Raw genomic sequence first — 13,927 nt, 5'->3', positions numbered from 1 at the left:
TGTTCTTCGGGTCTCACTGCCTGACGGTTCATCCGTATCATTTGATAGCCCAGATGAGATGAAGATACATCTCGGAGAGACTCTCTCGGATCGACATCTACTACCAGCCTTGGAGTACCCGGAGAGTTCCTTAACTCCCAAACCACACAGACAGCCTAGGAAAACAACATCAAGAGATGAGTTGTCTTCTTCCCGCCATAATGAACTCCCTGCTAACGGAGATGACCAAGACTGGGGGCGTCCGAACACCTGAATTTACACAGTCGAGCCTTTCTTTCTTTTTATTAGGGGACGCGGTCTACACTATTCCTGAATATATAAACTGATGATTGGCGTATCCCACAACAGTCAAGCCGCCAGTGGCGGGAATCACCTCCATTTGTATGGATCCACATACGAACTGTAGGTGATCAATCTAATGGGGGATCCACGGTTATAATTCCTGTTCTTATTTGCCCATCGGTACTGGTCAAAACTTTACCTACTACGGATGGCTCCCCGGAGTTGTTCGACAATATATACCCATTCCTTCTAAATACACCGAAGGGGAGAAGTTCACTTGGGGCAGTAACCCTTTGATACACTACAAAGGGCGAGTCCCTACAGTATATTCATCACTGTTGTAGAATATGTTAAGATGGCTTAATGGTTCATTATTGATTCCAGCTCAGTGTTATATAATAGGTGGCCAGTAGCTTAAACCACTGCCATATGGTATCCCGGAAATGATCCGACGGTGGGGGAGAACGCAGGAAGCATCCTGGTCACCTGATATATTGATCCAGGGATCTCTAAGGTACCCACGCAGGGCACCTTTGCTACCAGCTGAAGTCCGACATGGTTTTATGATATGATTGCTTCTAGGTAGAACTGTTCTAATTTTTTTTCTATTATTTAGCTATCACTTATACTGCTATGCTGGAAAAAAGTGAAGTCCGAATATGTGAGATAATGTTATATTTTTTTGCTGTATTAGATGGTTTCATCTTAGACAGTTTGTCCTTGTTGGGGGTTGGGGATCTGGGGAGAAGGGAAATTTTTGGTGCCGCTTCAAGTCCACAGGTATATACAACAAAATCAATAATCTACCCCCCAATGGCTAACCCGTTGAAAATTGTATCCTGGAATATAAAAGGGTTGAGATCCCAGAGTAAACGCATGATGATTTTAAGATGCCTTAAAAGATTAGGAGCAGATATAGCTTTATTGCAGGAGACACATTTGACGTCTCAGGATTTCCACCGCATGAAAAAGCTGTGCGTAGGGGAAGTTTTTTGTTCAGAGGCAATGGGGAAGAAAGCAGGAGTCCTCACCTTGCTGAAGAGGGGCCTGCCATATAAGGTACTAATGCATGACCAAGATGACAGGGGTCGAATATCTCATCTCCATCTTACCTCGGTGAAGGGGGACTTAAGTGTTTACAATGTATATGGGCCGAATTAAACTGATGCCGTTTTCTTTGATGCCTTGAGGCAACGTATAACTAGGGATCCTGTGGCGTTACGAATAATGGGGGGAGATATGAACACTGTTGTCAGTCAAGTAGAGGATAAAAAGAGGGAACCAAACACACCAGGCAAGAAGGGAGGGGAGAACCTAAACCTAGCGCGACTATTAATGGATGCTAACCTTGTAGATATTTGGCGCCTGATTCATCCCGAGGGAAGAGAGTTAACTTTTTTTTCTGCCGCTCATAAGTCTTGGTCCCGCATTGATTATATTCTGGCTGACAGGGAAACCTTGGGTCGTTTCACAGAACCAAAAATTGAGGATATGGTGATCTCGGATCACGCCCCGGTATCGATTTTATTCCAAGACGGAATACCAAGGGGATCAGATTTCTTGTGGAGATTCCCAGCTTGTTTGATGAAAGATGAAAACTTCTGTGATATGCTTCATGGCTGGTGGCTGGAATATAAGCAAGATAATGAGGGAACCACCGACCCCCAGTTGTTGTGGGATGCTGGGAAGGCTGTTCTCAGGGGAAAAGTCATGGCATATATGTATAACAAAAAGCGTACAATCAAAGTAAAACTCACACAATTGAGCGATGAGTTGAGGTTAGCATATTCAACCTTTCAAAGTAATCCTGACACAATTTCTCAACAAAAATGGCGCCAAGCCAAGCAGAATTATGACACATGGCTTCTCCACTGGGAACAACTGATACAATCTAAATGGGAGGCCCACATGTTTAAATTTGGGAATAAGGCTGGCAAACTCCTGGCTAGATTGGCTGCAGGGCAAAGAGGTCAGACACATATCCATGGTCTCTTAGATAGCACAGGCAGAACATGTACACGCCCCAAGGAGATAAATGGAATTCTACAGGACTTTTATACCAAACTATACGACACTTCGGGTCGCCAGACTAGAGGAGTCCAGGAGTGGTTGGGAGATGTCATGTTACCAAAGATATCAGAAGCTGACAGAGCCATTCTCAATTCCCCAATTACTACTGAGTGTCACGGGGTTCCGAAGGTGCACTCGGTCCCCCATTGCCCGCAGAACTGTTGCTTAGCTTTTGGAATGAGGTTCTGTGTTTGACCTCATTCCCAGGGCGGCTTTACTAGCTGGGTGGCTCCCTGCTCCTAGTCTGCCTTGAGCGCCGAGCTGATCAATCGGTGCTCGACTGGTTGGTCTGTCGGTCATGTGATGCTGGCCACGTCACATGACCCTCACTCCCCACTATAAATACAGGCAGCCTGCTGGCTACAGGTTGCCTGTTAATTTCTAGGTTCCTGGCTATTTGTTGGACTACTGAATATTTACCTGATCCTGTTCCCTGACGATCCTCTGCCTGCTCCTCCTGTACTGCGCATACATCCTGGTATTGTGACCTCGGCTCCCACCTGACTACTCTCTTAGGACTCCTCTTGTACTTCGCTACTCTCCTGGTATTTGACCCCGGCTTCTCCTGACCATTCTTTGCTTAATCCGTTGCACTGCGTAGCTCTCTTGGTTCTGACCCGGTCCGTTCATGTTCCGTATTTTGTCTTGTCTGTCTTCCCTGCACATATCCTAAGTTAGGGATTGCCGTCCAGTTGTCCCCTGTCATCCGGACTCGTGAGGCAAGTAGGCAGGGCCAGGGGTGAGGGTGGAGCGCAGTGGTCACTACCCTTCCCCCTGTGTGTGTGTGGACGTGACCGTTACACTGAGGAAGTCCTGCATACGGTCAAAAACCTCACTATGGGGAAAGCGCCAGGCCCGGATGGGTTTACAGGGGAGTTTTACTGCATTCTAGCACAAGACATAGCCCCTATTCTCTCGTGCATTTTCACTAGTTATATGCAGGGGAAGAGTATCCCTACATATACGAACACAGCCCATATCAAGGTATTACCAAAGCCAGGCAAGGACCCCACTTTAGCCTCCTCATATCGTCCGATATCACTAATAAATGTTGACCTGAAAATAGCATCCAAGATCCTGGCAGACAGATTGGCAGCTGTTTTGCCTAAACTAATCTCCCCCAGCCAGGTGGGGTTTGTCCAGGGCAGAGCGGGGGTTACCAATATTCGTAAAGTGTTGGGAGTTCTGGATGAGATAAAGATGCATCCGGAGGCACATCCATCCCCAGCAATTGTGGCTATAGATGCAGGTGCGCATCTCGGCGAAACAACAAGTTAGTAGATAGGCGGTCAGAGGGAAAGGATGGGCAGGCGGAGGGAAGGAAGGGGCGGGGGGGAAGCGAAGAAAAGGCTGAGCTAGCAGGGCACCTACGAGCGTAACGCCGCCCCTGGGCACTTGCGAGCCCTCATTTGCATATGCTACAAAGATGTTTTTTGACGGTTTTATAAGTCCAGGATTAATGCTAAAGGTAAAGTTTTTATTAACTGTAAGCATGGTTGAAAGCTATGGGAAGGGTTACAAACGTGAAATGCTGATGACAGACTCCCTTTAAGTGTCATGTGTACAGATCTTATGTATAAATCTTGTATATGACTTGTGCAATAATCCTGTATTTTGCCTATTGGATAATAATTGTCTTTTTTTTTTTTTTTTTTCTTTCAAGTATCTTTATTAATTTTCTTAAAACAAAACAATGTGAAAGGATATGTAGTCACAGAGAATAGCACACAAAACAGATACATTTCTACAGTATTTTCCTTGGTGTCGGGCCTCACATATATAGACACAAACATCAAGATCGAGAACACCCCGAATTGGTGCCACTTTCCTATCTCCCGTATCAAAACAAGACCATCCTCCCCCCCCCCCCATCCCCCCCAATGTACCTGGCCTGGCACGGCCGCCACGAGGGGCGGCGGGCGACTCACGCCCTCATTCTGGGTATCTCCCAGACTGTCATAAAACAAGTTACTGTTTAGATTGCTCCAGTTATAGTGGTTGTTGTTTATTTAGGGGTTATGCTCAAGTGGCAATAGGTCATCAGTTCCAGCCCGGCTGTACATCTGTTTCAATCATTTATCCCCGGCTATACACCTATTTCTGTTATTTCTCCCCACGACGTTTCATGCACTCAAAATCTGTTACTCTTGCCATTAAACTTTGCCACTCATGTATTGTGGGTGATCTATCCTTCACCCAATGTCTAAGGATTATTACCTTGGCCAATAGGAGTCCCTTCAGCCAACAAACCTGCTCACTTTTGATTGTTTTGTTTTTATACTCGGGGGGGAAGGAGTCCAAGTACAGCTACTTGAATAGTTAAAGGGGGGTTGTTCCCAGTTAATGCCGCCAACTCATGAAATATACTATCCCAAAAAGGTCTTAATGACTGGACAACCCCATAACATATGAACATGACCTGCAGCTACAAGAGAGCATTTCAAGCAACAGAATTCTTTTCCCTTGTTACCATACATTTTAGTTAAAAGACTCGGAGTAACATATAACCGGTGTATTATTTTAAATTGGGTCAAGCAGTGCTGTCTTGAAAGGGAGGCCTTCTTGATATTTTGATATATTTCCTGCCATTGAAGAGGATTACATTCCCCTATATCCACTTTCCATTTATCTACACTTTTAAATTTAGTGACAGTGCTTAGTTCCTCTATTAATCTCCTGTAGATTAGTGAAACCCTAACTTTTTTCCCTACTGAATTATAACAAAATGATATAAATCGCTGATTGCCTATTGTCTGAGACGTTTTATTAAGCGTGTGTGCTAATGCGTGTTGTAATTGAAAATATCAATAGTATTCTAATGCAGGGATTGGTGTCTGATGGAGCATTTCCCCTATTGGTTTAATTTTCCCTTTAGTGCATATATGTGAGATTAACGTAATGCCTCTCCGGGTCCAGTAGTCATTTTCATTAAGGGCCAAGAACTCTGTTAACGAGGTGTTATCCCATAGCGGGGTAAACTCCAGGGCATATGGGACCTGGATAAGTGCCTTTGTTTTGTTCCAAACCTTCTGTAACGTTGAACCAATAGGGCAAGTGTAACCCTCACGTTCCAAAAATCCGGATTCCAATATGCTAAATATATTCTGTGTAGACTGTTGATGTTGTCCTAAAATTTAGGATATTAGTAACCCATCCCCCGTATTGATACACCACTGTAGCTGTGAGCATAAATAGTAGCTTTGAAAATGGGGGAGGCCAAGACCACCATTACTTCCAGCCAAACGCAAATATTGTAACTTGATACGGACCCTTTTCCTGCCCCATATCAGATCGTTAATCAGCCTGTCAATCAAATTGAAAACGCTGTCTTCGATCCAGGCAGGACAAGAGCTGACCGTGTACAATATCCAGGGCAATAGAATCATTTTGATCAAAGCAATTCTATTCACCTGTGAAAGCGGTAGTTTTTGCCAAACCCTAATCTTCTCCCTTATTTTGTTAACCATGGGGGTGATGTTAAGTATATTATATTCCCTAATAGAACTGCCAATTTTTATCCCTAGGTATTCTAAGTGATCCGATGGGGCAATAATTCTGACCTTTAAATCATTTTGAGGAGGTGCACGGTTCAGGGGAAAGAGGACGGACTTCGCCCAGTTTATCTCGTATCCGGCGACACTACCAAACTCCTCTATTATTTGCATGATACATGGGACACTTCTCCACCCATCGTTCAAATAGAGCAATACGTCGTCCGCGTACGAACTGATCTTGTCGTCCGTCCCCCTGCCACCGAATCCCACAATACTCTGCTCAGCTCGTATCCTGCATGCGAGGGGTTCCATGAAGATTGAAAAAAGGAGTGGAGAGAGTGGGCAGCCCTGTCGTGTCCCACGCTGTAAGCAGATAGCAGGGGAAATCACCCCGTTAATATTAATTCTGGCCGTTGGTCCATTATATAGCAGTTTAACCCAGCCAATAAACTTTTGGCCCAGATTCATCTTGTGCATAATCCGCCAGAGGAAGGACCACTCCACCCGGTCGAACGCTTTAGCAGCGTCCAAGGACAGGATGGAGCGGTCCTCCCCCCCCTCAATCTGAACATTAAGAATGGTCCTGCGTATATTGGTCTGGATTTGTCGCCCGGGGATAAACCCTGTCTGATCTGTATGGACTAGGCCAGTTATTACTTTTTTTAGCCTATTAGCAAGGACTTTTGCGATTATCTTATAATCTGCGTTGAGCAGAGATATAGGGCGATAAGCCTCAACTTTGTTTCCATTTTTCCCCTTCTTCAGAATCAGTGTAATGATTGCCTCCGTCAAAGACGGGGGCAACTTTCCACAATTACTGGATTCATTCAGGACTTGCAGCAACCCAGGCAGAAGGACCCCCGCATGGCTCTTATATATACCAAACGGAAGCCCGTCTGAACCGGGCACTGAAGAGCCCCTAACCCCCTGCATAACCACCTGTAGCTCCCCCAGAGAAATGGGGGCGCACAGGAGAGCCGAGTCCGGGTCCGACAGCACCGGGATCTTGACCTGTTTCAAAAAATCTTCCATACTAGTCCCCGTATCGTCCGACCCGGAACAATAAAGATTATTAAAATATTTTAAAAATTCTCCCTCAATCTCCACTCCGTTTTCCAATCTTCGACCATCACCTGTCAGAATTTGTCTAATCTTTTGGGGGGCATTTTGGTTCGTTATTATAGAAACCAGTAATTTACCCGGGGTACCTCCCTCGCAAAAGTGCTTATAACCTAGAAAAAATAGTTGATTCTGAGCTTTTTTCTTCATGAAGTTTATATAGTGATCCTTAGCAGATTTTAACTTAGCCCGCATGTTCACATCATTATTTGTTCGCATCCTACCCTCCAAGTATGCGATCTTTACTTCCAGGCTTTTTTCCTCTTTAAGGAACTCGTTTTTTTTTTTTTTATTCTACCATAATATAACCCACGCATAAACGCCTTCATGGCATCCCACACAAAGTGGATATGCGTTGTACCAATGTTTTCTTGCCAAAATTGTGTAAGTTCCTTGTCTATCCCCTCAGTATCGTTTATTATGGTTAACCAGTGCTCGTTCAGTCTGAACGGTCTAGCAATAACAGATTGTTGCCCAAACTTCATAGCCAGTAAGATCGGTGAATGATCAGAGATTCCGTAGATCTCGTATTTCATTTTTAAGGCAAAGTCAAGCATCTCGCTATTGGCCAAAGCAATATCAATTCTGGACATGGCACTATATGTTTTACTAAAACAGGAGAACACCTGTTTGTTACCATAAAGCCATCGCCAGACATCTTTTAATCCTATCTCCTCACAGAACCCTTGAAATAGGGAGTGCTTTCCCTGCCCACTTTTCCCCACAGTAGATATTCTATCCAGCGCGGGGTCCAGTACGCAGTTAAAGTCTCCACATATTAATACCGGGCACCGCTCTCTATTATACATAAAGGTCGTCAACTGGTTAAGAACTGTCATTGCAAATGGAGGGGGGATATACAAGAAAGCTAAAACATACTTTCTACCATTCCATCGGGCATAAAGAAAAATGAATCTCCCATCTCTATCAATCGACTGATCCAAGGGGATAAAATCAATGCTCTGATGTACGTATACTCTGATCCCTCGAGAATCCGGAGTGGAACTGATGCCCCGCCCATTTCTTTATTAGGTATTCTGGGATCTCTGGTGGGGCATGTGTTTCCAATAGAGCAACTATTGCAGGAAGGTGTCGAATAATCAGGTCAAAGACCACAACCCGTTTTGTTCTATCTCCCAAACCACGAACATTCCATGTTATTACTTTATCATTCATAATGTTATGGAGCTATAAAAGAGTCGCCCGCCGCCCCCCAAAGGCAGCCGTAGCCAGGCAGCTCCTAGGCCCCCCCGCCCCCTATCCCCCAAACTGGTTCACTGATGCGAAGCATCCTGTCAACCTCTCACATTTCGCCCATCCGTCCATGGGCCCACCCCCGTCACCCACCCGCCCCCTACGTCCAAGCATCCTCCCACCACACCAACCAACATCATGTTATCTATTCCCTAACAGAGTCCAACCATTCTAAGGCTTCTCTAGGTGTATGGAAGAACATTACAATGTCCCTATAGACCACTCTTAGTTTGGTGGGATATAACATGGAGTATTTGATGTTGGCATCTCGTAATCTTTTCTTTATATCAAAATAATCCCTGCGCTTGTTTTGGGTGTCCCTAGAGAAGTCTGGGTATATTTGTATCGAATTCCCGTTAAGGACAATCTCCTTTAATTCCCTCTTACGCCGGAGCACCCAGTCTCTGTCACTCGAAGATAGTATTCTGATCAGGAGGGATCGAGGGGGGCCACCCGGTGGAGGCTTTTTGAAGGGAATTCTGTGCGCTCTCTCCACTCATATGCATGAATTATGTGTACAACTTTTATACATGACCGTATACTATTGCATATGATTACTCAATACAAATTTATGTATAAAAAAAAAAAATCAGAATTGCCCAATAAACGAGCAAAATCTGCAGCAATGTTACACTGCAAGATGATCACTAGGTGTAATACAGCCTTAAAGGGGTTTTCTGAGTTATGAAAAAAAAAATTATAGCACTGTAAATCTGATGGTCAGCAATACAAGCTAAGCAAGTTTTCAGCAAAAAAAAATTATTTTCTCATTTCCCTGGTTCTCTTCTGGCCCTTAGTTTACCTGCAATAAAACAATTTCTGCCCCTCCCCCTGCTCTGCAAAGGGAGTGAACACAAGTGCTGCCTTGAGTGACATGTCTGCCTTCTGGGAGACTCAGCAGCATGTTGTATGTGTAGGACTACAAGTCCCAGCTGTGTAATGACACTGCTGATACACCCAGGACCTTCCCCTTACCTGTTCTTGTGCAATGCTCTGCAGAACTCCTCTGTCAGCTCCTTTGCCCAGCATTTGTCTCCTCACTTCCTGCAGCTACACAGTAAATCCTTCAGTCCTGAGTTTGTGCTGCTGAAGGGGTTAAGAATCCAGGGAGAGAGCAGACAGCAGCAGATGGCAGTGCAGGGGGGCGTGGCCAGCACAGTGTCATCTTGTGTACAGACTCCTATCTGATCTCTCAGGCTTGTGCACTAAACATCATAAGAGCAGGGAGAGAAGCTGACATCACAGGTCATGTGACCCTCAGTGAAATCTGAGAAACCAGCCACTGGAGATAAAGTGAGTTAATTGAATTGTAAAGTCCTTCTATTTGCCTAGTTAGAAACATACAAAGAACAAAAAAATAACTCAGACAACCCTTTTAATAATAATTTCTATTTTTCAGAGAAGTGATGGAGGAGCCCACTGTTTTCCTGATCTTCGTGTTGGGGTTTTCCGTGAAATTGTGCCAATGGGTGTCGATTCACAGGAAGTTAGTTATAAAGAAACAGGTATGTGGGTAAAAAGTCCATTACAATGTATTGATATGCCCTTGGAAGATAGAAGCTTTTGACTTATATAGTCACCTATCAGGTGATTTAATCATTAGAATCTAATATTCCTGGTGTTTTAGGATAGTGATGGTGCTTGCACTAGTTTTTGACCAGCTGAATCCCGGCAATCACGCATTGCACCCGCACTGAATCCGGACCCATTCACTTCTATGGGGCTGTATACAAGTGATCACTGGTACGTTGCGTGAAAATCGCAGCAAGCTCTATATTTTGCGTTTTTCACGTAATGCAGGCCCCATAGAAGTAAATCAAGTACGGATGCGGTGCGATTTTCACTCATGGTTGCTAGGAGATGATCGGGATGGGGACCCGATCTTTATAAGGGAAAATATAAGGGAAAATAATAGCATTTTTAATACAGAATGCTTAGTAAAATAGTGATGGAGGGGTTAAAAAAAAAAACAACAATTAATAAACTTACCTTAATTCACTTGAACGCTCAGCCTGGCATGTCTTCTTTCTTTTTTGATGAAAAGGACCTGTGGTGACGTCACTGCGCTCATCACATGGTCCATCACATGTGATGAGCGCAGTGACGTCATCAAAGGTCCTTTAGCCAGGTCCTGAAGAAAGTAGAAAGAAGAGGAGATCCGCTACGCGATCAAGTTAAATTTGTTTATTATTTTTAACCCCTCAATCGACATTTTAGTAAGCATTCTGTATTAAGAATGCTAATATTTTCCCTTATAACCATGTTATAAGGGAAAATAATAAAATCTACATAACACCGATCCCAAACCTGAACTTCTGTGAGGAAGTCCGGGTTCGGGTCTGGGTACCAAACATGCCGATTTTTCTCGCATGCGAAACACATTAAAACGCTTTGCACTCGCACGGAAAAAACACGCATTTTTCCGCAACACACCCGCATCTTGTCCGGTGTGAAAGAGGCCTAATAGGGGTGTGTAGACTTTTAATATCCACTGTATGTGAAGCTAGCTTTTTGCCGATTGTAGAGGTTAGAGTGGTTCATATAATGTAAACCTAAAGATTTAAATAATCATGGTTAAACTTGTGAATATGTTTAACACAATCCTATATGTAACTTATTGTATGTATGCCTAATTTTTCTTATTACTTATTACTAGCCATGCATCTTACTCCAGAGGAGTTTCATATAAGAGTGGAACAGTATTTGTCTGCCTCACAGGAAGAAAAGGACACAATTTTATTGGACTGCCGCAACTTTTATGAAAGCAAAATAGTATGTATTTCTATCCAGAATGGTGAGATTTTCTCCTTTATTTGCTCAGTGTCCATCCATCCATCCATCCATCCATCCATCCAGAGCTCTAGCTTTTATATATGTGATCAGTTTCAAACCAAGTTAAACTGACACAAGTCAGTCATACATGTGTGATACACTTTCTGCTGTACCAGATATATACAGAATAATAAGGGACAAAAATCTGACATTCTCTGCATGCCCTGTGCTGGATAGTATACTGAGAATGTGCAGGGTGTTTGGAGAAGAGCAGCTTCACAAGTTCTGCTGTCATCACACTGATGGTCACATATGGTCATCATGCATGAGTGAGCAAGTGTTTTAGGAAAGAAACTCAATACTGGAGGGGAAAGTACAATTGATAACCGTAGCCATTCAGCTACTCAATAGTGACCAGCGACATATAGGTTATAACTATGGAAAGGGAGATTTTCCATGAAAATATTTTATTTGAGCACATGGTTGTAAGAATAATTATCGACACAGTTTTAATTGATTTGTCTTTATTTAAAATCCAAAATAATTTCCATATTATTAAGGGAATCTGTTACAAGCGATCTCCCTATAAAACTGTTTGCATAGATACATAGCTGTGGTTCAACTCATTAAAATGCTGTTTTTATTTTGTTGATCTGAGGCTCCATTCCTGAGTTAAGATGCTTTTGCTTAATATGCAAATTAGGTGTTTGGTGCAATTAGGGCGTCGCTATTACTCTTGTTGCACCCAAGCTCCACTACTTTGTGTGACCAGCTCCTCCGTCCCTGCCTTGCCACTACCTATCAATCATAGCCACACACTGCAGTTCTAATTCATTGCAGTGTAAGGGAGAAGCAATCTGAAGACCATATATTCAATTCCCCTAGGGGGACTTAACCCTTAGGATACAGGTGTTTTTTTTCATTTTTGCGTTTAAATTTTTCTTCCCTATATTCCTTGAGCGATAACTTTTTTATATTTCTGTTCATATAGCTGTATGAGGGCTTATTTTTTGCAGGACAAGTTGTACTTACTAATGCCACCATTAATTATGGCATACAGTGTAGTGTGAAGCGGTAAAAATATTCCAAATGGGGTGGAATTGGGAACAAAAAAACTATTCCTCCACCGTTTTACGGGTTTTGTTCCCACAGCGTTTTGTTTGGGGCAAAACTGACCCATGCCCTTCATTCTCTGGGTCAGTACAACGATACCCCATATGTATAGGTTTTTTATATCTAAATTGTGTAAAAATAAATTTCCAAATTGAAAAAAAATAATTTTTTTTATACATCACTATATTCTGACCCACATAGCTTTTTTTTATAGTTATGTCTACTGAGCTGTATATTGGCTCATTTTTTGCGGGACAATATGTACTTTTTATTGATACCATTTTGGAGTGTGTGTCACTTTTTGATCACACTTTATAAAAGATTTTACGGTAAGAAAAGCAATAAAAAAAATGTAAAATTGGACTTTTTTTTGCCCTTTTTTCCATATGCCTTCCCAACGGCACTAAACAGGGACAGGAAACAATGTGGAGAACAAAGATTTAAAAGCCTCCTCCCCCCCCCTTTACCTTCTCCAGTTGTTTCCTGTCCCTTGGGATGAAGTCGAGACTAGCAGGGGTTCCCTCCTGCTTGGATACCGCTCAGCCTTTGGTAAGTTGTCCCTGGTGATGTTCAGGAGGGCTGATGCAGAGCGGCGGGATCTGGCACAAGAGACTGCTCCCTCCGTCTGCTTTGGCCTAAGTCCTGCTCTGCAGGCAGCCCCGGACTATTACGCTCCTGCGGGGGCTATGAAAGGAAGGTATGCCAGCATTGCGTTTCTCCTGGAGTGCCGGAGTCTCATGGGAACTGGTCATGTGGGTGCGGCTTGGGGAATGCACGCCGGCGTAGCGTGTGGCCGCGTACCACATGACCCAGAAGTTCGGGCCTTAAGAATGCCGGCATGGGATCGGGACGGCGTTCTCAGAATCGGACGCATCCTGAATCCAGAAGGAAGCATGTCTCTACCTCCAGAGAAGTCTATCGATCCGCCCAAGGTCCTCAGCCCGGTAAGCCTCCTCCTGGGTGAAATGATAGTTTTTTTATATGCACAATTGGGTGATATATATATTCACTTTTTTTCCCTGGTGGAGGTTCTCCTTATAATAGTTAGCTCCTTAATAAGGAATTATTCTTAATTTTCAGGGCAGGGATGCCAGTAAAAGTGGGGAACCTGCACAAAAGAAGAAATATGCTATCTGCAAGAAACAGTTAGCTGGTCACAGTAAAAAAATAACTTTGTAAGGGTACTTTCACACTTGCGGTAGGACGGATCCGACATGCTGTTCACCGTGTCGGATCCGTCCTGCGGCTATTTCGCAGTGCCGCCGGACCGCCGCTCCGTCCCCATTGACTATAATGGGGACGGGGGCGGAGCTCCAGCGCAGCACGGCGGTGCACGGCGAAAGGCCGCCAGACTAAAATTACTGCATGTCAGGTTTTTTAGTCCGGCGGCTTTCGCCGTGCTGCTCCGGAGCTCCGCCCCCTCCCCATTATAGTCAATGGGGACGGAGCGGCGGTCCGGCGGCACGGTGAAATAGCCGCAGGACGGATCCGACATGGTGAACAGCATGTCGGATCTGTCCTGCCGCAAGTGTGAAAGTAGCCTCAGAAGTGCTCAGAAAAAAATATGTCAGAAGAGGCACCTTTGCTGGTGGATAGTCTGAAAACTTTGATAAAAGAGGAGGTTAGCTCGGCCATAGAAGCTAAAATGGCCACTATGCCACAGAAACCCTCTACATCCAGACCAAATCCAGAAATGCATATGGATTTTGATTTTTATGAGAGAGAATTTTTCTCTGACTTTACCTCTTCTGAAGATGAGTCAAGAAGACCCTTATGTTCTATTAAGGAGCCTGAATCACTTCTAAAGACTATTAGGGCTACTA

At 44.0% G+C, this 13,927-nt stretch overlaps 1 protein-coding gene across 1 annotated transcript in view; it reads left to right on the top strand.

Annotated features, from left to right (window-relative positions):
* The window catches only part of TSTD2 (thiosulfate sulfurtransferase like domain containing 2), an 81,148-nt gene that overhangs the window by 40,074 nt on the left and 27,147 nt on the right, over positions 1-13,927 (top strand). Inside the window, exons 5-6 of the mRNA XM_040417288.1 lie at positions 9,619-9,724; positions 10,876-10,991. Of these exons, the coding sequence (XP_040273222.1) occupies positions 9,619-9,724; positions 10,876-10,991 (222 nt within the window). The remainder of the gene's footprint in view (positions 1-9,618; positions 9,725-10,875; positions 10,992-13,927) is intronic.

Source organism: Bufo bufo, chromosome 2, assembly GCF_905171765.1.
Source record: "Bufo bufo chromosome 2, aBufBuf1.1, whole genome shotgun sequence".
Lineage (NCBI taxonomy): Eukaryota > Metazoa > Chordata > Amphibia > Anura > Bufonidae > Bufo > Bufo bufo.
Note: the sequence above shows the minus strand (reverse complement) of the source record. Positions and strands in the feature narration are given on the sequence as shown.